The following is a 23,612-nucleotide window of genomic DNA, read 5'->3' on the forward strand; positions in this document are numbered from 1 at the left end:
AAGAAAAAAAATATTGATTTTTCTAAGATCTATTTAGATTATGTATAGGATTCATTCAACTACTTCCATTAATTATGTTCTATTTATAATTTATAATTATTAATATTGTCTTAAAATTGCCAAGTGACTTCATTTTAGCTTGTCACTTCTCTTAACCGCATGCTTCACTACTCTTTTTTAATATAATATAGATTGATGGGTTTATATTTTTACCATCTTTCATGTTTTCTTAATTTATCATCTTTTAAAAAGTAAAAATTTATTGATAGTTTTGCTAAGTCCTTAAGAAAACATATACAACAACAACAACCCAATATAATCCCACTTGGTGGGGTCTGGGGAGGATAGTGTGTACGCAGACCTTACCTCTCGGTTGGAAGTGAGGTTGCTTGCCATCAGAGCAACCCCTCCTTAAGAAAACATATACATTACAGAAAATATCGAAAATTAACAGGGACGATTTCAAAAGGTTCAATTTTAATTATACATAATATAATATCAAAAAATTGGTATGATATATAAGTTTTATAAAATAAACGCCGAACCATTCACACCTATAAAATCTTCACTCACTGTCCACTCTGTTCCTCGCCGTGAAACTCGTTCTTCCCTTTCCATTTATATCTTTCTGTCGGTGGTTTCCGGCGAGTTTGTTAGTGTTAAGTATGGGGTCGGCATTGTTGTCGGATCTCGATACAGAGATCGTAATTCCGATTTGCGCAGTAATTGGAATTGTGTTCTCGCTAGTACAATGGTACCTCGTCTCGCTCGTAAAACTGTCGGCCGGACACGGAGGTTCTTCACCTAAGAAGAATGGATACAACGAAAGCTTGATTGAAGAAGAGGAAGGTATCAACGACTAAAATGTCGTCGTTAAGTGCGCCGACATACGGAAGTACGGAACGCTATCTCCGAAGGTGAAAATGTACTCTCTTTTAGATCAATTTTTATTCGTGAAAGACCTAGTTGTACTCATAGTTGTTGTCTATAGCTGCTCTTTTCCTATTCAATCAGTAGGTTTTTTATGGAGCTTAGCGTGTTAGCTGGTAAAGTGGAGTAAAATGAAAAAGGAAGTGCTAAATATTCGCTGTGTGCTTCTTTTGTCTTAGTTTAGGGACTCTGACTTTCAGTATGATTGAAATCAGATGCCTTTATCGTATATTTTGTTTAGATCATAATTTAGGCAGAGTTCATTCTTCTTTTTTTTTTTTTATAGTTGGTGCAGCCTCAGTACTGCTATCTGTGTATCCATCACACAAGTGAACATAATGATGAAATATTGTAGGATTGTGGTTAATGATTAATGATATGCTGGCGACTCGCATTGTTGATTTCCTGGCCACTCCGTGTCATTTTTAGTCACTTTAAAAAGTAAAAGAAATGAAATGGCCAGTTCTTATTGTATATTTCTGCCCTGGTCAATAATACTTGTTTTGATTAAGCAAACCCATGTGATCATCTGAGGAGAAGCATTTTTGGGGATTGTCATGCTAGTGCTATGTGTAATGTAGCCTAGGGGGTGTTCTATGTATCATTATTGTTGACTCGCCTTTATCATGTTTCTATTTCCAATGTCTTTCCTTGTCTCCCCTTTTTTTGAAGTAATTTCTATTATCTCCTGTTTTCACTCTTTACTCACACATATAAGCATTGGTGTAGATTACATCCTCTTGTTTGGACATAAAATCTTTTGAGTTTACTAGTATCTAATACTAATGTGATTTGCTTATTGTGGCACAGGTGACATCCTTTCTTTTCACTGAATATCAATATGTGGGTATCTTTATTGTTGCTTTTGCAATCTTGATCTTCCTTTTCCTCGGCTATGCTGAAAGCTTCAGCACCAAGAGTCAGCCATGCACTTACAACAAGGAGAAGATGTGCAAGCCAGCCCTTGCAATGGCCATCTTCAGCACAATATCCTTCTTGCTTGATGCTGTCACTTCAGTCGTATCTGGTTTCCTTGGGATGAAAATAGCAACGTATGCAGATGCAAGGACAACTTTGGAAGCGAGAAAAGGTGTTGGTAAAGCCTTTATTACTGCTTTCAGATCTGGTGCAATAATGGATTTTCTCCTTGCTGCCAATGGTCTCTTGGTGCTTTATATTACAATTACTCTCTTTAAGCTATACTATGGTGATGACTGGGAGGGCCTTTTTGAGGCAATTACTGGTTTTGGTCTTGGTGGATCTTCCATGGCTCTTTTTGGTAGAGTTGGTGGTGGCATTTACAACAAGGCTGCTGATGTTGGTGCTGACCTCGTCGGGAAGATCGAAAGGAACATCCCAGAAGATGATCCCAGAAATCCTGCTGTAAGCTAGACGATTGCTTCATGTGTAAACTCTGATATCCAGAAGAGAACTCGTCTGATAATTTTACCCTTCATGTCTTTGCAGGTGATTGCTGACAATGTTGGCGATAATGTTGGGGACATTGCTGGAATGGGTTTTTTTGGCTCGTATTAAGGCTGTCAAGGAAATTGAACCAGCCTTGAAGAACCAGCTTATTATCTCAACTGCTCTTATGACAGTAGGAATTGCAATTGTTACCTGGACTTGCCTTCCATCTTCCTTTACCATCTTCAATTTTTGGGACTCAAAAGGTTGTAAAGAACTGGTAAGTATCAAGTTCTTGTTTTGAAACTTTTTAGCTTTCTGATTAGACACCAATCTCCCAATGTGGCTGGATCAGGCCTGGCATTTTCTAATCAATCTTGTTGTGTTATGCATTTCAATTTCCATTTTTTTTCTTATGTTTTGACCTTTTTTCATTTGGTTTCTAAATTTGCGCAGTATTGTTGTCTTTTTTCAGTAGAATCAGTATTGAACAAGTATCTTAAGTTGTTATTGCACAGGCAACTGTTTCTATGCGTGCTATTTGTCTTTGGGCTGGAGTTATCATTGGATTTGTCACAGAGTACTAAACTAGCAATGCTTACAGGTGAAAATTAGTAGTTTGTCTTTGTACTGTGATTTTCTATTCTTGTTTCGAAGATGTAATTTATTGATTGCTTCGTCTTATGTTTTTTATTCCCGTTGTTTCTATTGCAGCCCTGTCCAAGATGTCGCTGACTCCTGCAGGACTGGAGCTGCAACCTATGTTATTTTTGGCCTTGCTCTTGGCTACAAGTCTGTCATCATTCCTATCTTTGCCATTGCAATAGCTATGTTTGTCAGTTTTACTTTCGCTGCTATGTATGGTATCGCTGTTGCTGCTCTTGGAATGTTGAGCACCATTGCTACTGGATTGGCCATTGATGCATATGGACTATCAGTGATAATGCTGGAGGTATAGCTGAGATGGCTGGCATGAGCCACCGGATCGTGAAAGAACTGATGCTCTTGATGCAGCTGGAAACACCACTGCTGCTATTGGAAAGGTTTGTATCTTTTTTATTTGTTTTGCTCTCCTTCCTACACATGTTGCTTGTCCATATTTACGCAAAAGCGTGGCAATAAATTTGTTTGGAAATCAGAATCTTGTCACAATGATGGAAGTTTATTCAACATTTCTCCTTTTTGCTAACCCAGTATGGACTCCTTCTTTCTAGGGATTTGCCATTGGTTCCGCTGGACTTGTGTCCTTGGCCCTGTTTTGTGCTTTTGTGAGTCGGGCTGCAATTTCAACAGTCGATGTCTTGACCCCCAAGGTCTTCATTGGTTTGATTGTTGGTGCCATGCTTCCCTACTGGTTCTCTGCCATGACCATGAAAAGCGTTGGTAGTGCAGCTCTGAAGATGGTTGAGGAAGTTCGCCGACAATTTAATACCATTCCTGGTCTCATGGAGGGCCATGTCAAGCGTGATTATACTACTACTGATGCATCTATTAAGGAAATGATTCCCCCAGGTGCTCTTGTCATGCTTACGCCTCATAGTTGGGATTTTCTTTGGAGTGGAGACTCTTTCTGGTGTTTTTGTTGGTGCTTTGGTTTCTGGTGTTCAGGTATGATTGTTGATTTTATTTTTTTGTTGCTTCTATCTGTCTCATTTTGTAGATTGCAATATCTGCATCAAACACCGGTGGTGCATGGGACAATGCCAAGAAGTATATTGAGGTAAGGAGCTCATATCTATGCGCTGATCTTTTTGATTTTTTGTTAAGAGTCTGTGCCAGGCTGGTGCTTCAGAGCATGCAAGGACCCTTGGCCCACAGGGTTCGGAACCCCACAAAGCTGCGGTTATTGGTGACACCATCAGTGACCCGTTGAAGGACACTTCAGGTCCATCACCCAATATCCTAATCAAGCAGATGGCAGCAGAGTCGCTTGTCTTTGCTCCATTCTTTGCCACTCATGGCGGTCCACTTTTCAAGATTTTTTAAGGAGAGAGTTGGGAGACTTACGGAGCCCTATTAGTATTTCCTTTTGTCACCAACCTTTCTACTCTGATTACCCAGGCATGGGATTTCTGAGTTGTTTCTTAGCTAGTCGCAGGTTTAATTTTTGATGAGAAGATGATTACGACAATGCGACTAGTTAATTTGTGCTAGCCTTGAGATAGAGAGTTTATTAGTTTTCCTCATACATCAGTAGACCTAGTTTTTCAGTTTTGTCCTGTAATGTCATTACTCACGTTTAGTACTAGGTCCTACCTTTATTCTGTTAAACAAGGCAGGTTTCCAATTTTGTGCCTTTCCCTTGTTTAGTAATGAAAGGTTTCCAATTTTTCAGTTTTCCAGTTTTGTCTGTAATGTTTCAGTTGTTTGCTAACGTTTAGTCCTATGTCCTAAGCCTGAAAACAACCCCAAGAAGAAATTGTTAAAGAGAAATCAAGAGCTTTGACATGGCAACATGCAACGAGAAAGAAACAAGAAAAGGATAACATAAGAAAACAGGCAAAGTTCTGGAATCCGGATGCCCAGGCTTTCCTGATACTTGACAATTTTATGTGTAGTACACTTCTGCTATCTCAAGTCCCGAGTGAATAAAGATCCAGACAAATAGGAATGTTTATTTACCTTGATGAATCCACAACCAGATAATGAAAATCCAAACACACACATTTTTGGTCATTTAAGAACTGTGTCCACCTGCTTACTGTTTAGCAGATACAGTTGAGGCACAAAGTTAACATGCACGCTGCAAATATTATGCCATGTCTTACATTCAAGAACATTATAAAAACTATATGGAATGACTGTTGAGTACGAAGTAGAACTACATTTATGGCAAAATTACTGAATTTGTTCATAAAGTACAGAGATAAGCGAATACATTTTGCATGTTACAGTAAACAAATGAAAATTAGAATCAAATTTCTCCACGATAACCTCCAGACCCAAAGTAGTCCCTCCTTGAATTTGCAATTTGCTGGCTTCTTTGGTGGTCTAGCTTTGGACAGTCACGGATACGATGACCCAGCCCACCACAGTATGCACAACCCTTTACTCCACTTGCATTTGTGATTTCTTCTACGTCTTCCATGGGATCATTGAGCTCTGCCAGGACTGGAGGGATCCTCTGCTTTGCCTCTTGCAACAAGTGTTTTAGATCAAGCAGAGTTGTCTCGCTCTGGTTCTTGTTGATAAAGGTGGTGGCGATTCCTGTTTTTCCACATCGTCCTGTTCGTCCAATCCTGTGCACGTAGTTTTCAATTTCGGCAGGCATGTCGTAGTTAATCACATGCTGAATATCAGGAAAATCAAGCCCCTTTGAGGCAACATCAGTGGCAACTAAGACATCTTTCTTGCATGCTTTGAATGCTGCAATTGCGTATTCTCTCTCTTCTTGATCCTTGCCTCCATGAACAGCCACAGCTTCAACTCCTTTTAAGAGCAAATACTCATGGATATCATCCACATCAGCCTTATTCTCACAGAAAACCAAAACAGGAGGCGGTGTTTTTTGCAAGCATTCAAGAAGGTAAACAATCTTGGCCTCCTGCTTCACATACTCCACTTCCTGAATCACATCAAGATTGGCTGCTCCAGCCCTGCCCACATTCACGATTACTGGTTTAACTAGTGCATTTCTAGCAAAGTTTTGAATCTTTGTGGGCATTGTAGCAGAAAATAGAAGAGTTTGTCTTTGAGCTTTGAAATGATCAAACACCTCCCTAATATCATCTTCAAAACCAAGATCTACTAATCTGTCTGCCTCATCTAGCGTCAAGTATCTGCAAGAAGCAACAAGTTGGTGAGCACACAAAATTTTCAAATAGAACAGAATCTGCAAGAATTATAAAATGTTTCACATACACATTATAACTTATATTCGTGACACACAATATTTCTTTTTTCTCTAAATATGTGAATACAAGTAACTGTAGCAACAGGAAGACACACACAACATAATACGTGGAACACCCACCAACATAGCAGCAAACAAACATGCACGAACTAATAATGAAGGCCTATGACTCCAAATGGTGGACTAATCAGAAGTCAGTAAAAGTATTGAGTAGTTGATTTTGAATTTACTTTTCTAAGCAACAGAGCATTTTCAAATATATAAGACAAAATGGGGCAAAAGTTCATACTTTGTCCTTCGCTTTTTCATCAAAACTTATTTTATTTAGCAGATATCCCATCCAGTTGAACACTCCCTATTTCTTTCATGGGTTATTTCAAGTTAACAGCAGAACATATGAGCGACATTCCAGATAAATATCAACTAGGAAGTGTTGGTCCTAACCTGCAATTGTCAAGGTTCATTTTCTTTTTCGCTAGCAGATCTTTCAGTCTTCCAGGTGTAGCAACAACTATATGAACTCCCCTCTTCACAACATCAACTTGAGACTTCATATCAACTCCACCAATACATAGCAAAGGCCTCAACTCAGGATAACCACTCTCCCTCAGAGGTTCTATAAACTCTTCTATAACTTCATATGTCTGTCTAGCAAGCTCTCTAGATGGACAAATAATCAAGCCAAAAGGTCCTTCCCCAGGGGCAATTGGCATCATAATTTCTTCTTGCAACGCAACCATGATAAGTGGCAACACAAAAACTAATGTCTTACCCGATCCTGTGAAAGCTATGCCTATCATATCCCGGCCTGATAAAATAACTGGAAGCCCCTGTACTTGGATCGGTGTTGGCTGAACAATCCCCTTTGCTCTGAGTTTCTTCAGAATTGGTTCCGGGAACCTCATGTCCTTGAAGTTCTTGATTGGTGGGGTAACATCATCCCCCTCTACGATGATATGCCACTGTTTACGAATGGCATCACAAGCTTTCTTTGAATTCCGCCTAATGGCTAATGGTGGCTTCCACCCTGTGCGCAAAGGCTCCGTATAAGTAATGCCCTTGGCTAGTTCCCTAACGGACATCAATGTCTTCTTATCAGATAAATGCTCAATCATCTCCTTCTCCTGCTGAAACACTTGTTCGGCATGACTTATCTCTGGTTGCTCTTTCTTGAGCTGAGATGCCTTCACAAGCAAACTCGGCTTAGCCTCAACAAGCTTCATTTTCTCCTCTTCCTCTTCAAATGCTTCAGATTTCCCTTTGCGCTGAAGGATCTTTTGCGCCTCAATTGCCCTGCGCTTCGCAACTGGTATATACTCAACATAATCATCTTCCTCTTCCATCTCCTACAAGCACAATACTGTATAATAAGAACCTCTTAAATTACTAAAATAATCAAACCTTGTTTCTTAGTACAACGCACCAAAGCTGATGCAACAAAATGGGTGCAATTCGCAACACACAGAGACCAGAAAAGCGTGAAAATTTGTGTGAAAAGCCAAATAAGTAGCACAATCTATGAAAGAAACAGTATGTGCAGAGGACCCAAAAATAGAATAAATTACATAATCTATACTCTAATACTGAATACAATTTGCAAAACCCCGTAAAGCGTTTACAGCAATCGAAATCAAATTTTCAGTAAAACCCCTGAATTTGAGGTATCCCTAATGGTAAAAATGCAATCTTTCACTAAAAAGATGAGAAAGCAAGAAGTTGCATACCATATTTAAGTGGTCTGCCATCTGAGCAATAGCGAAAAAGTGGCGAATTGCAGAGAAACTATTTCAGGTTCGGTAATTGCAGGGAGCTAAATTCCGGCGACCGGACGGGACAACTGGTCTGTTGCTATGTTTAAGAATTCGTTATATGATTTGATTTCTGATGGAGGATGAATCAATTCCAGGTATTTATAGGTCATATTATTGTATGTGACTGAATTTAGGAACCAAAAGATAAATAAGACTAGTAAGCCGACCTTATTTTGGTTTGGGCTATTATGACCCACAGTTGGACAAAGTGCACGAATAGCCACTTTGGGGACCCCTATTTAAGGTATAGCCAATATTTATACATTTTTGTTAGTATAATCGCTTCAAAATTAAATTCAGACTTACGAGTTTGAATTTAGCCTGAAGATTTACTTTTTGCCTAAAAATTTTATCTCATATTTCAGCCAAATATATGAACTAAACACTAAAAAGTTCTCCTCAGAATTAGTTATATGAATTCTCTCACAGACAAATTAGCTCATTGGACCGAGATGGACAACTAAAGAATGGTCTCAGAAAGGTCATTTTTGCAAATACCACACCCCCCCCCCCCCGCCCTTTTGGAGAAATTCAAAAATAGCCAGATTTACAAGTGGCCATTCAAAAATAGTCCTTGTTTCAAAAGTAATCGAAATTTAGCCACTTTTCATGTAAAGATAAATCTGAACGAAAACACAGTTCAAAATTAGAAAAAATACTCCAGTATAATATACTGGAGTTATTATACTGGAATTTCAGTATAATATACTGGAACTCCAGTATATTATACTGGAGTTCCAGTAGAATATACCGGTCCAGCATAAAATACTGGAGATTGGAGCACCGATGCTCCAATCTCCAGTATATACTGGAACTTTCTGTGTGCTGGAGTTCCAGCATAATATGCTAGAAGTTCATACACAGGTGCATCGATCTCCAGTATATTATGCTGGAACTTTTCGTGTTGCAGTAAAATAGTGACTATTTTTCATTGACTTTGCAAACGCTGGCTATTTTTGAATAACTAGCCCGAAAACTTGCTAGCCCGTACTATTTTTACCTTTTTTTAAAAGTTTTGGGATGCTACGACAACATACCCACACAATTAACAGAAAAAACCTTACTTATAAATATTTCTCTTATAAATATTGGCACTAAGTGGCCAATAAATATCACAACAAAAACGCGTATATCACAACTTTATTTTTACTTCTTTGTGTATATCAAAATGTATATTAATTTTTTTTTATTTATCTAAAATTATAAATACAGTTGTTTAAAATTTATTGTTGTTTCTATATTAATGTATATCACAATAAAAATAATTGTATTTCTATATATCATAATGTATAACACATCGAATATGTGTATACCAGAATAGATCTCACAAGTTTATTTTCCTTCTTTATGTATGTCAAAAATTTATTTTCCTTCTTTGTATATCAAAATGTACTTCAAAAAATTATTAATTGCATAACTTGTTTTAAACATGTTATATCAAAAATTTATTTTCCTTCGTTGATTAAGAACAAAATTGAAGCAAGTTTATTCAAAATGAATTTCGCTCTCAAAAAATCAAATAGGACGATTTGATTTCGATTTAACCTTATAGTGTCAGATCTAATAATGTATATCACAATATATAATATACACACATGTATACACGGTGATATACATATATGTACACATATCAAACACACATAGAGCCCATTTGGATTAGCCGATTTGAAGTAGCTGATAAGCATTAGGTGCTGAAAAATACTTTTAAGTGCTAAAATTGATTCAATAAATGAGCAGTTACGTGTTTGGGTACAAGTGCTGAAATTGATAATAAGTTGCTGCAGTATTTGATAAAAAAATGCTGATAAGCTCATTGGTGTAACGTAAATTAGCATAAAAAAGATCCCTTCAGCTGTTTAAAAACGGTAAGTGAATCGATTAACATGATAAACTCCTAATATAACTCAACAAACTCAATTATAACACGCAAAACTTGTATTCCAGTTATAGAAAAGATTTCCAGCCGAAAAATACCACAAAACAGAGCAATCTTCAGAGATTCAATACATCCTTTTTTTCTGGTAAATTTCGTGAATTTCTAGCACGCTGATATTGTTCGAAATTCATACAAGTATATATAGAAATAGACTGCAATTCGATTTTACAGATGACAAGTTTAACAGTGCTACTGCGTCATTCTGGCAAGTGGAACAGTAAGAATAACTATGTCGATTATTCGATTGAGGGGATATTGATAAAGGAGTATGCGACGTACAATGATTTGGTTGCATCAAGTTCGAAGCAACTTGCCATAGATTTGATCTCAAAGTCAATTAAAATTGAATACAAAGTGGAAGGAAATTTCACGCCAATGGAAATACACAACGACATAGGTTACAGGGTGTACGTAGAGTTGAAAAAAGAGAATAGAGAATTCGGGACGTATCCTTTGTGTATAACAACAATTAACAAAGAAGTTGTAGCTGGAGATAGTTTAACTCAAGGCGACCTAATGTGAATAGACGAAACATATAGGGTGAGTAAATTTGATATAATTGATACACTTGCTATTGAGTCAGTAAATTCAGGTGAACCAATTGAGGTGTTCGAACTGGAAAGGGATTTGATTATTAAAAAAACTAACCAAAGAAGGGTCATGGCTGGACAAGTATATAAGGATAAGGCCATATTGAAAGCGGTGATGGAGCATTATGCAATTGCTGAAAGGTTTCAATTCCGGGTTCCGAGTTGATAGGTCTAATGCTATCAGATTTGAGTGTTCTTACTTGAACAATATGTTTTATTCAATTGTATGGATATGTATTCTAAATTTTTGTATAATGTATTCATGGCATAATTTTAAAAAATACAGCATGTATAATGTTGTATTCATATTGTAGTAGTGTTTCAGAGTTTGTTTTCATACTACATGCTCATGTATTAGTGTTTCTGTACTTGAGTTTTCTGAAACAATTATATCATGTATATATATGTAACACTGTATTCACATGTATTTAAAAAAAAAGGTATAGTGTATTCAAAAAAACAAACATTGTATTTCATTGTATGTGTATTCAATAATCATGTATACATATGTAATAGTTTATTCATATGTATTCAAAAAAGAGTTATAGTATATTCAAGAAACAAACATTGTATCTCACTGTATGTTTTCATATAGACAACTTTGTTGCCAATTGAAAATCCCGGGTGTAAGTAAACAAATCAATTGTAGTGTCTGTTTATATTTTTATGTCCATACATACCTGATCGTATGTATTACATAAATGTATTTGCAGCAATACATTAATATGTATTTCAGAGGACTGTGAATGGAGATTTAAGGTTTATAGCATTAACAAATCACAAATGTTCAAAGTTAGGGAGTTCAATGGCAGCCACCTAAAATCGGCATACACAGGGACATTCGTCTCGGCTAGCACATTGGATGGTGCAAGTGAGTCTGCTATATATATATATATATATATATATATATATATATATGGATTATAGTAAAATTTATTAAAGTGAATACACTAATTTTAGGGAATACAGCAGCAATCAGCATAACGTAAAAGGCTGTTACGTATTCCTTCATCAATATCTTAAAGACAAAAGGTCATTCATGTATTCTAAAAGCCATAAAAAGTTGACCAAAACCATCTTGCATTCTGTAATATGATTAAAAATCTATCTTCACATAATATTATTCTTCACAAAAACTAAATTAAAAAAGCTATCTCCAAAAACTATCTTAAAAAAATAGCATGTTCCAAAATCTATCTCCACAGCAAACTATTCTAAAACTATCTTCACAGAACTATCCGAATCTTTGATTGGCCTAACAATCTTTGTGGGTGCTTCATTCTCGCTTATGGAATCAACGTATCTTCCGCATAGCATAGTCCCAAAGGAGGGCACTATATCTTTGTCGGACTAAATTGGCATCAAATGTTGCTGGCGGAACCAATCCATAAGTGCTCAAGTACTTCGTGTATGTCGCAACATGCAACCCACAATCCCTGAAAAATATAGATTGATACAATTAAATATAATTCATATTGTTAGTGTTATTATGAGCACGTGATTTTTGCCTCACACGAATTAATCCAAAAGAATTCCCAAAATTAGGCCTTTTCTTTAATTATGTGTTATTTTTAGGAATTATTATGCTATTGTCCTGATTGTTTGCATATGTTTGTGTACATGTTTAATGCATTAAAAATACAAAAATATAGTATCTGCATTTAGGATTTAATTTTATATTTTTGAGATTAATTAAGTGAATTGTTGTTTTACAATAATGGAAAAATTCAAAAATAACGTATTTTGCATTTTTAGTGTTTAATGTCGAAATTTCATGATTTTCTTTTTTGATTTGGTAAATAATATTTGGTATAATTATTATTTAGAATTAATTAGTATTTTTGATAGGATGATTTGGTTTTATAATTTAATTTAGGATTTTAGTTTTATTTTTTCGAAAAAAAAGAGAAAAGAAAAGAAAAAGAATTAAAGAGAACGAAATCAAATTTGGGCCAAATTCAATTTAATTTAAGAGGCCCAAATCAAATACACCTGAGACCCGCCCCAGTCCAGCCCAAACCCGTCCCAACCCGGTCCAGCCCCGTTGCCACCTAAACGACGTAGTTTGGATAAGTCAGTCCAGCCCAAACCCGTCCCAACCCGGTCCAGCCCCGTTGCCACCTAAACGACGTAGTTTGGATAAGTTTTGATCAGGATCGTCGATCTCCTTTGATCGAACGGTCCCGAGCTTCATTCGTTACCCGACCCGACCCGTCTTCCCCAACCCGGTCCGCCCCAGTTGCTACACCAAACGACCCCGTTTCATTAAGGGATCAATCATGGTCATTGGATTCTCATCATCCAACGGCCCTAATCTAATTACCCCTTTAATATACCCAAAACCCCTTACCCCTATCAGAAACCCCCCTCCTTCGTCTCTCTTCAGAGACCAACCAACACACAACCGTCTTCCGCCCGCCGAAAATCGCCCACGGCGGCGGACGGTGGCCAATCACCCCCAAAAATACACCCCAGAACCACCCCAAGCCCCTATTTCCAAATCCATGACTCGTTTCCCTCGAATCACCCTAGTACTTCTCGAATCTTCAATCGAAGCAGTCCGGTCCCAAAATCCCCGAACCCTACCTCACCCAGTCGGCCCCAAATTCATACCATAGAACCCCCTCACTCCCCTCTTCCCTAATCCATAACCAGTTTCTTTCGAATGAGGCCCAATCTGCTCGAATCTTAAATCCAAGAGCCAAACCTGAACTCAAGACTAATGATAATTTTAAAACCGAGTTCGTCACAAAATAGTGTTACTCACTTGTTTTGACAAAGAACAAGTGACTAACATTATTTGGCGATGGAATCGAAAAGTCAGGGTACCAAACTTTTCCAGTTTTATCGGTAAGTTCTTGCATGTTTCTGTGTTTGTTTGATTAATTTTATTCCAATGGTCATTTCCCTCTTCTCATTTTGTTTGGTCAATTTCAATTGAAATTCGATCAGTACTCTGGTATAAATTATTTCTGTTCACTGTTTGTTTCTTTAGATTGGTTTTTTTGGATTTGTTTCGTATAATTGGGATATCAATAGACTTTGAAATCGTATTTCGTTTAATCACTTAGTCAGAATATTTAGGATTAGTTCAATAGTTTGGTTTAATTTCTTGTTTAATTATGTTGATAAGAACTGATTAATATAGTATAATTCAAGTGTTTACCTACTTAAGAAGCTTCTAATAGTGGTAGGGTTGGGATTGCAATAGCTGTTTAAATTAAGAAAGCACTAAGCTAGTGGGTAGTTAAAAATGAAAAGGTGAATTGATAATAGAGGATACACTAAAATGAATGCCTATAAAAAGGCTGAACTTGAGAGGTGTAAAAGGAGGGACATGAGAGATTCTGAGACAGAATACGGAGAGATATAGAGTAAAAGATAGAGAAGAGAGAGTCAAAAGAGTTCATAGATAAGAACACTCTGAAAAATACTGAATTTTTTTTTACTGTTACATTGATTAATTCGGAGTTACTCACTGTTTTCTTGGTTAAAAATCTGGGTTGTTCTTGCTGTTTAGTTACTGCTGAACTTCATCCCCCTGTTTCCTTTATTTCCAGGTACTATATTTTGAGCTCTATTAAATATGTACAGTCAGGTTTGATGTATGAAATGCAAGAGTGAGATTCAGAATATGGCTCAACCTAGTGCTGTACTTCGTTTATTTGACACTGCGTTGTAGTTTATTTCATTTCTTAGTTAGTTTCTGTGTGATTTAAGGACCATTTATCATTTGCTGTAGTGAAGATTTATTCGAGCCATGAAAGGCATGTTTGTGTTTAAATTCTGCTAGAAATAATAGGTATTTGATCTTAAAAATATTGAAGTCAACTATGGATCAACTGAATCCATGTGATTCTGTTAAGTTACAAACTATCCGAGGCATCAGTTGTTTGTTTTCTTGTCTAAATTTTTGATTCAAATCATGATTAGCTATGATATCCATGCTAAAGCTACTAGTAAGCTCATACTGATACATTTATGATAGGCTTGTGAATGCATTTATTGTGAGGTAAATTCGATTCTTTTAATGTTTATCAGATTAGTTTATAGAAGTGCTATTGGGTTTAGTTCTAAGTCTCTCCTGGCTGTTTAGTTATTCGTTCTTTTTGAAGCAATTAACTTTGGAGGCTAAGTAGACGAATATGTGTATGTCTCATGGAGTTTAGCTGATTCACATAGGGTCAGCTTTGGGTTAATTATTAAATGAGCATTCGTGGTTGTTTTTGAGTTGAGTCTGGGCCATTTCGTGTGTTGTAAGTCAATTTGGGGTCCTTCAATATTGAGTTTGGATACTGTTTGTGCTGCTGAAGGAATTCGACCTTGAATCCCTGTTTGTTTTTTTGTTAATACATAATAATTGTCGAATTGGGTCTTCTTTTGGGCCTAATTCAGGCCACTTAGAAAATCATTAGACCAGTAGCATTTATAACTTGACTTGGGCTCCCTTTGAGCCCAGATTTGAGATGAAAATAGGACTCACATCAATACTATAAATCATTCTGATATTATGCATTTTTATTAGGCATTCTCTCGAATTTGGCTTAAATCGTTTGTTGCGCTCAAATGGACGAAAGTCTAGCATGTTCATTTGTATCCCATTACCCGTGTTAATTTGGAGTTGGCTATAATTACTCAAGCTCACATGACTTAGGCCAGTAATTTTAAGTCATGACTTAGCTCTTACTTGACGCAAAGCTTAATTTACCATCCGCGTCCTATCTTTACAATTGACGGTGTTAATGTAAATAAATTTGTGTTGAAGGAGTGTCATATCTTCATTTTTGGTGTGTTAGTTCTAAAAAGTTAGAATTGTTCCTTCATGCTAAGAGAAGTTTATTTCTTTTGGAATAATAACAATGCGTCGAGATTATTTTTTTTATCGTATAATCTTTACTTGTGCTAATTTGTGATGCTTGGGTATTTGAATTTGGCTATTAGTGAGGTTAATGCTAAAAGAATCTTGCTGCAATTCGTAGGTTGTTTAATTAAGCACAAATAATTTATGGCCTTCGTATTAATTTCTTATGACTTAGATATAAAATAACAAATGATCGTAGATTGCTTTAGGCACGTTCAATGTATTATTGTGATTATGTACATGTTGACGTGACATAATTATGGTTTTCAAATAAATTGAAGTACGCGTTCGCGCAACTTCGGCCAAATTTTTAAATAATAATAGAGCATCGTTAATCGTGGACAAAATAATTATATAGTATCCCTAAGTCATAAATCGGTTAAAAAATTTTATCACTCTTGTGCATAGACCATAAACTAATAAATTTTCTTTATAAGATTGTAGTAAGTTTCTTTTAAAGAAATGCGTTTACAATTCTTTATCACTTAGCCATAAAAGTTGAAAATTTTCAAGTGTTAATTTAGTAGGAATATTTTTTTTTTAAAAAAGGAAAAGAACAAAAAATAACGTTGGATAAGTTATTTGGAATTATTAAGTTCACTAAGTAATTTTTTTTTGGGTTTAATAATTCTGTATCTATCCTAACCTTAAATGAAACATAGGAAACAAATAACTCACAAACCGCTAGTATACTTTTAAGCGTATTTAAATAAATTATTGTGATTATGTACATGTTCGCATGACATAATTATGATTTTTCATTTTATTTTATAAAAAACAAACAAACAAACAAAATCGAAATATGAGTTCGCGCAACTTCGACTAAGTTTTCTTAATAATAACAAAGCATTACTAATTGTAGACACGTTCGCGTGACTTGATTTTTGACGCGCCAAAAAAATAGGTACACGTACGCGTGACCCGTTTTAAGATCATTTTCTTAGTTAAAAGCGGTCAAAAAGTTAAAATTGCACATAGGTTCAAAATATTTTAAATCAGATAATTAGGCCATTTATGTCAGTTGAGCGACCGTGCTAGAACCACGGATCCTGGGAATGCCTAACACCTTCTCCCGGGTTAACAGAATTCCTTACCCGGATTTCTGGTTCGTGGACTATATTACAGAGTCAACCGTTCCTCGATTTGGGATTTTAAACCGGTGACTTGGGACACCATAAATATCCCAAATGGCGACTCTGAATTTAATGTAAATAATCCCATTTCGATTGTCCTTTAATTGGAAAAACTCCCTTATACACTCCTTCCCGGGTGTAGGAAAAAGGAGGTGTGACAGCTCTGGCGACTCTGCTGGGGACAAGAACCCAAAATCTCTGGTTCAGGGTTCAAGAATTTGAGCTTAGAATAATTGTTATATTTGGCTTTATTTTTTATCTAGTTTTATTCACATGTTTGTGCGAAATGTTTCTTTTTACCGCTTTGATATTATCTAAATTGTATATATAAATTATTACGAAACCCTTCTTCTTTCTGAGTCTTCTGAATTTATGGTGCACACGTGCGCGTGACCCACCTTTCTGTTAGAAGTCATACCAAATAGAACGAAGTTGGGCCAAGTAACTAGGCCGGGTAGACTTTCGTGCTCCCAGTACGTTGCCCCCACTTCGGCTCAAGCTATCCGCTTGGGTAAGCCAGGTCTAGAACAATATACCCCAGGTTTAACACTTAGAATAACTCAGTTTCATGCCGGATCCCTAGTAGGAACGTTTGTTTGCATCATGTGCATTTGACTTCGGAGACTCAACACAGGGGTTGAGTCTGTCTAGGACAGGTGTACCCGAAATGAACAGACCATCCTGATGCATCTTACTTGCTACTTGTGCATTCATTTGTTTCGGATTTGCATATTGACCAGCTTATAGGAAAAAGTTAGAAAAGGAAAATCAATGTGAGAACCGAGAAAGAAAATTGGTTGTTTTTCGAAAAACAAATAATTTCCAAAATATTTTGAAATTCTGTCGAAATTTTGAAAAAAAAGAAGGAAATTTTGTGTTTCTTTTAAAAATAGTTTTATTGTTACGAACTACGTAAGTTTGATTCTCGCCGGATGTGAGATACGTAGGCAACCCACATCGGGCCCAACTATTTTAAAAAAAATAAAAAAAATAGATAATAAATAAATAAAAATGTGGGTACATAAATGTCATTGTGTTGTCATAAGTAAGGCGATGTCATTCTTGTCCAAAATATGCCGAATGCCCCCAAAAGGGCACCGGAAGGCTGTTTTTGCAAGAACAGCCGCCTTTGGTCTTTTTTTTTTCAAAAAAAAAATTTTTGCGGGTTAGCAAACACAACCTTTAAATCTTCTTCATTGAAGTGTTTTTTTATATTAATTTTTTTTAGAAATATTAATGATTGTTTCAAAATGAGTCTTGATTTTGGTCTTTAAAATTAAAATCACTCACAGGTACAAAATGAGCACCATCCAAAACCCATCGTTCACAGATGTAGATGAGTTTCTATTTTGGCTTCAGATGTGGTGGTATGAATTAGGAGGAAATGGTCAGAAATGGGTCATTACGTATTTGGGAGCTCTCACAGATATTATGAAAGTTAAACCACGCGATGATTTGATCACGACACTAGTAACTTTTTGGGACCCCGTTCACAATGTCTTTCGCTTCTCTGATTTCGAGCTTACTCCCACATTAGAAGAAATTGCTGGATATTCCGGTTTTGACGGAGATTTGAGAAACCAGAATCTTATATTCCCAAAGGCTCCCTCTGTACACCGATTCTTTGGTCTTCTGAATATTAGTAATCAAATCAGAAAAAGCAACGTTGTTAAAGGGTGTTGTTCTTTCAACTTCCTATATTCAAGGTTCGGAAAGCCGGATGGATTTGAAATTCATGAAAATGGCCTTACCAACAAACAAAATAAGGACACCTGGCAGATTCACTGTCGCTTTGCTTTCATGGTGGCTTTTCTAGGAGTCATGGTCTTCCCAAACAAAGAGCGGACGATTGATATTCGTATAGCCAGAGTCGTACAAGTCCTCACTACCAAAGAACATCACACTCTTGCCCCGATCATTCTCTCAGACATTTATCGGGCGTTGACTTTGTGTAAGTTCGAGGCAAAATTCTTCGAAGGGTGCAATATTTTGTTGCAAATGTGGTTGACTGAACATCTCCGACATCACCCCAAGTTCATGCAGTATGGTCCGAGAAAGGACAATTTCATTGAGAGTTATGAAGAAAGAATAAAAGATTATAAATCTCCAGAAGGGGTGGAAGCCTGGATATCCCATTTAAGATCTTTAATGGCAAGTCAAATTGAGTGGACTTTGGGATGGCTCCAGGTAAGAGAGGTGATACACATGTAAACCTTAAAGAATTATTTGTTGTTGTTGGGTTTAAGAAGTGTCCAGCCGTATGTGCCACTGAGAGTTCTAAGACAGCTAGGGAGATACCAAGTGGTGCCTGATGATGAAGATTTGAGTGTGCAAGTGATTAAGTTACACCCCAAAGCCACACTCCCTGAGGCTTTAATCCAACAGATTTGGAATGGTTGTCGATACTTGAAAGATGATACCCAAGTTCCAGATCCTGTGAAAGGTGAGATAAATCCGGGTTATGCTAGGTGGTTTGAGAAAAGATCCCACGTGGATGATGCACCAGAACCTGATCCTAGAAGGCCCATAAAAAGACCGCATGTTCAAGCCTTTGATGACAAAATCCAAGAACGATTGGCTTGGGGTGAAAAGGAAAAGGGGGTACAAAGCAACTATTCATGCCTTAGAAGAAAGCCCGAGGAACCTCAATTTGGAGAAAGACTTACAAGAACAAGAAGCAAAAGGTAAAAAGAAGAGTCTGATTTGCGAGAATAAAGCTCTCCGCGCTCAGTTTCAACAGATGAAAAAAGCCTCTGAAGCGCCAGTGAGAAGTTTGAAAGATCAGAAAATCATTTCCAATCTGATGGAAAGGATGCAAGATTATGACTCCATTTTGGCAAGAACCAAAAAGGCGTTAGATAAAGCTAAGGAAAAAATCATACAGTTGAATGAGAAGGCCAAATCTAGTAAAAACACCAAGTAATGAGATTTGAAGAAGAAATGGCTCAATTCGAGAAAGATAAGGACTATTGGGTACGTTCAAAGGCTCAGATCCATGCACAATTGGAAGAAATGAGAAGGTACAATAGAGAACATCTCCATGCAGATATTAATAGGGAGATAGCACAGGCAAGACTCGAGTAGGCCAGACTTCGAGCTCAATTGGAGTCAGCTTTAGATCGCGAGGGCCACATAAGAGATATAGCCACCACTCGCCAACAGCAATTACAAAACCAAGACCAAAATCTCTAAGATTTCAGAGCACAAATCCATGATTTGTCCGTTTATACTTCTCAAAGTTATGTGAACTGCCTGGGGATGGATTATGAAAGGTTCTTGGAGCATACGCCTACTTTTGCCCGTCATCTTGCATTAGAGTTAGAGAGGATGTACCGTAAATTAGGGGGTCAGCCGGGTCAAGCTCCGCCGTGAGCAGATGTTCCAGTGATTGAAAGAAAAAGATTGTGGAGTGAAGCATAGTCATAGTTGTTGAAACTTTTCATATAATAGTCATATTTTAGTTTGAGTACATGTCGAGTCTTTTAAACCATTTTCTTAAAGTGTTGTCCAAATGTAATGTCATTTCTGTCTTTGTACTATTTCGTTAGTTAAAATAAATAAAAATAATAATAATTGTTTCCACCAAAACTACGCTCGGTCTGATTCATGCAGGGTTATGATACGTAGGCAATCTTCATAAGATTCGACCACAACCAAAAGAAAAGAATAAAATGAAAAAGGGGAGGGGAGTAAAAGATAGGCGTGAGTGACAATAAAAGGGAAATGTCAGGAAAAGCTGGGATGACACAAGCAGCCGAGCAAATACATGGTAGAAATGACTAATGGCCTAGGTGCATTGCTTCCCTATGTGTGGTTGTTTATTTGTTAAAACTCTAATCACTAACAAGTTTGGTTGTTGTTCCAGAATTCAAGCAGTTAGTACACCTAAGCATACTGGCAACCCACCCCTACCAAACTAGATCCAAAGGAGAAATAATCATGTCTATCCCAGATGTAGACACCAGTGTCATTGAAGGAGAAGAGTTGGACGTTAACGCCATAAAAGAAAAGATGTACAAATTAAAACAACAAATGGCCGAAATGTATCAGGCCTGGGCTAAAGGACAACCGCCATCCGCCTACCCGGCTAACCCTACCTTCACTCCACCACCGGCTCAAACTCAGGATCATCCTGCCACCGATTTATACCTGATCTTTCCCATTTACCAACACTACCGGGGCACCACTTCTCATACACCACAATCTCCACCCCTAAACCAATTCCATACCCTCTTCCACCAGTAACTCCTGTCTTCGTAGCACCTCCACCAGCTACACTTCACAAATCTCCTAGCTAGCCTATGTTCTAGGCCTAGGACAACCAATACTACCCCTCAGAGCCCACTTTCAAAGCTCCAGAAACCCATTCCTATACTCCTCACTTTGACCTCCCAATAGAAGCTGATAAACCAGTCAAAAATATCGAACATGAGGAGATGTTCAGGAAAGTTAAAAGCTTAGAACAATCATTTAGAGACATGTGAAGGTTGGGAGGGCAAGTCAGCGTGGCCTACAAGGACCTATGTTTGTTCCCGAATGTGCAATTACCGGTAGGTTTCAAGATGCCCAAGTTCGATCTATACAATGGGCACGGTGATCCAGTAGCCCACTTGAGGGGTTTTTGCAGCAAGATGAGGGGAGTTGGAGAAAAAGATGAATTGTTAATGGCTTACTTCAGTTAGAGTTTGAGTGGATCAGCATTGGAATGGTATACCCGCCAAGACCATGGAAGATGGTACACTTGGGATGATCTGGTGCAAGCATTTGCTTGTCACTTCCAATACAATCTTGAAATCATTCCAGATCGGCTGTCCTTGACTAAACTGGAGAAGAAGCACAGTGAAAGCTTCAGAGAATATGGTTTCCGATGGAGGGAGCAAGCACCAAGAGTAGATCCCCCAATGAAGGAAAGTGAGATGATAGATTACTTCCTACAGGCTTTGGAACCTATTTACTATGGCCATTTGGTCTCAGCTGTGGGAAAGTCATTCAACGAAGTGGTAAAGATGGGAGGCATGGTAGAAGAAGGCCTCAAGTCGAATAAAATCATGAGCTATTCGGCTATCAAAGCGACTACTCAGGCTATTCAGGGCGGCATAGGAGGGATTGGGAAGAAGAAGAGAGAGGAAGCAACAATGGTTGATTTAGGAACTTGGTCCGGATCCAGAGGTTCACCTTACCACTACAATCAACCTCGACCCCACCAACAAACATATCACCACAATCCACCCCAACACTACTATCCCCCACCAGAACCTCATTTTTTCGTCCACCATGCACAAGCATACAACCAACCTCCTGCCCATACTCAATAGCGTACTTTCGTCCTACAAAATACTTATCCACATCCACGAGCCTACCAAAGCACTCCCGGACCAAGTTTCCAGCCTAGTCAAGCATTCAAGGGTGAAAGGTTGCAGAAAAAGAAAACCTTTACTCTGTTGGGAGAATCATACACTAGTCTGTTCCACAGGATAAAACAACTAGATATGTTAAGGCCGATACAGTCCAAACTGCCAAATCCTCCTCCAAAGAATCTTGACTATACCGTCAGCTGTGAGTATTGTTCTAGTACTCCAGGTCATGATACAGAAAAGTGCTGGCACTTGAAAAGTGTGATACAGGAGCTTATTGATACCAATAGAATTGAAGTTCAAGCTCCCGAGGTGCCCAATATTAACAGGAATCCAATGCCAGCCCACCAGGAGGCAAATATGATTGAAATAGTGCATGCGGAGGGAGAGCCCAAGAAGCCATCACAGACCGTCATGATGATTCGGTCTAGTGGAGTCACGATAGATGAACAATCAGCAGGTGAGAAATCAGTGATCAAGCCAAGCAAAAAGAGTGTTGAGCCATCTGTGGCAGTTGAAAAGGGGTCTTTAAGCAAAGTTGTAACGAAACAGGAAGGGGTGAAGGTGATTGTACAAGGAGCAGCCAGCAAACCCGTCATAATTATGGAAGGTGCCTGCACAGATCATGTTATTATCAAGTCAGTAGCCCCTTTAATATACCCAACAGAAACCAGTGCCAAGTACATGGAGATTTGTGCGCAAATGTCATCAGTGCCAAGTACATGGCCCTTTGTTGTTTGGGGCATGGATGTCATTGGACCAATTGAGCCAGTGTGACGACCCGGCCAGTCGTCTCATGAGTTACCGCTCCATTTCCCCCATTTCAGCTTCTTTACGCTTCGTTATCCGTATTTTATATGATCGAGTTGATTAGTTCAAGTTCGGAGAGGATTTGGTAAGAAATGGGACACTTAGTCTCTTTTAAGAAGGCTTAAGTTGGAAAAGTCAACTGGATGTTGACTTATGTGTTAGAAGGCTCGGAAATGAGTTCCGATGGTTCGGTTAGCTTCGGGAGATGATTTGTGACTTATGATAGTGATCGGAAGTGGTTTTGGAGGTACGGTGTAGAATTAGGCTTGAATTGGCGAAGTTAGTATTTTGGCGAATTCCGGTTGATAGGTGAGATTTTGATTCGAGGGTCGGAATGGAATTCCGAGAGTTTCTGTAGCTTCGTTATATCATTTTGGACTTGTCTGCAAAATTTGATATTATTCGGACGTGGTTTGGTTGGGTTTTTTTATCAAAAATGGAATTTGGAAGTTCTTGAGATTCATAGGCTTGAATTCGATGTGATTTGATGATTTCAGTGTTAGTCGAGGTGTTTTGATGATTGGAACGAGGTTGAGTAATGTTTAGGATGCGTTGGTGCTTTTGGTTGAGGTCCCGGGGGCCTCAGGTGTGTTTCGGGTGAGTTTTGAGCGAGTACGGACACCCCGGAACTTAGAAAAATGGAGGGAGCAGCAGTTTTGGCGCGGACCGCGCTCCTTTTCGCGCTTGGCGCGCTGGCCTAGTGCTGGCCGCGTCAAAGTGGCCGCGGCCGCAGTCGTGAAGGCTGGAGGTTGCTGGTCCTACTTTGGAAGCTCATATATTTTGATCCGCAAGGAATCTTTCAAAAACGAACGTTGTAGCCCTTCGTGTCTAGTTTCCAGAAAGGTAAAGATATTGCAATTTGGACATATGTGGCAAACGTTATGGCCAAAAAACTAAAGCCCGCCCCTGCAGAGCAAGACCTACGCG

At 38.0% G+C, this 23,612-nt stretch overlaps 1 protein-coding gene and 1 pseudogene across 1 annotated transcript; one reads left to right on the plus strand and one right to left on the minus strand.

The window, feature by feature from the left end:
• Window positions 1-542: 542 nt before the first annotated feature.
• Window positions 543-4,677, plus strand: LOC107763073 (pyrophosphate-energized vacuolar membrane proton pump-like; annotated as a pseudogene).
• Window positions 4,678-5,141: 464 nt separating this feature from the next.
• LOC107819814 (DEAD-box ATP-dependent RNA helicase 35) lies at window positions 5,142-8,120 on the minus strand. The gene is made up of 3 exons (XM_016645968.2): window positions 7,915-8,120; window positions 6,635-7,536; window positions 5,142-6,116 (listed from the first exon to the last, which is right to left on the minus strand). Exons 1-3 carry the CDS (start codon window positions 7,933-7,935, stop codon window positions 5,252-5,254), a joined length of 1,788 nt encoding a protein of 595 aa, XP_016501454.2. The 5' UTR covers window positions 7,936-8,120; the 3' UTR covers window positions 5,142-5,251.
• Between the last annotated feature and the right edge of the window lie 15,492 nt (window positions 8,121-23,612).

The sequence above is a fragment of the Nicotiana tabacum genome, chromosome 8 (assembly GCF_000715075.1).
Source record: "Nicotiana tabacum cultivar K326 chromosome 8, ASM71507v2, whole genome shotgun sequence".
Lineage (NCBI taxonomy): Eukaryota > Viridiplantae > Streptophyta > Magnoliopsida > Solanales > Solanaceae > Nicotiana > Nicotiana tabacum.

Coding starts and splice junctions, on each gene's coding strand:
- LOC107819814 (XM_016645968.2), bottom strand. CDS start 7,935: ATGGCAGACCACTTAAATATG. Junction 7,537..7,914: donor TGGCAGACCACTTAAATATG/GTATGCAACTTC, acceptor TTGTGCTTGTAG/GAGATGGAAGAGGAAGATGA. Junction 6,117..6,634: donor ATGAACCTTGACAATTGCAG/GTTAGGACCAAC, acceptor TGCTTCTTGCAG/ATACTTGACGCTAGATGAGG.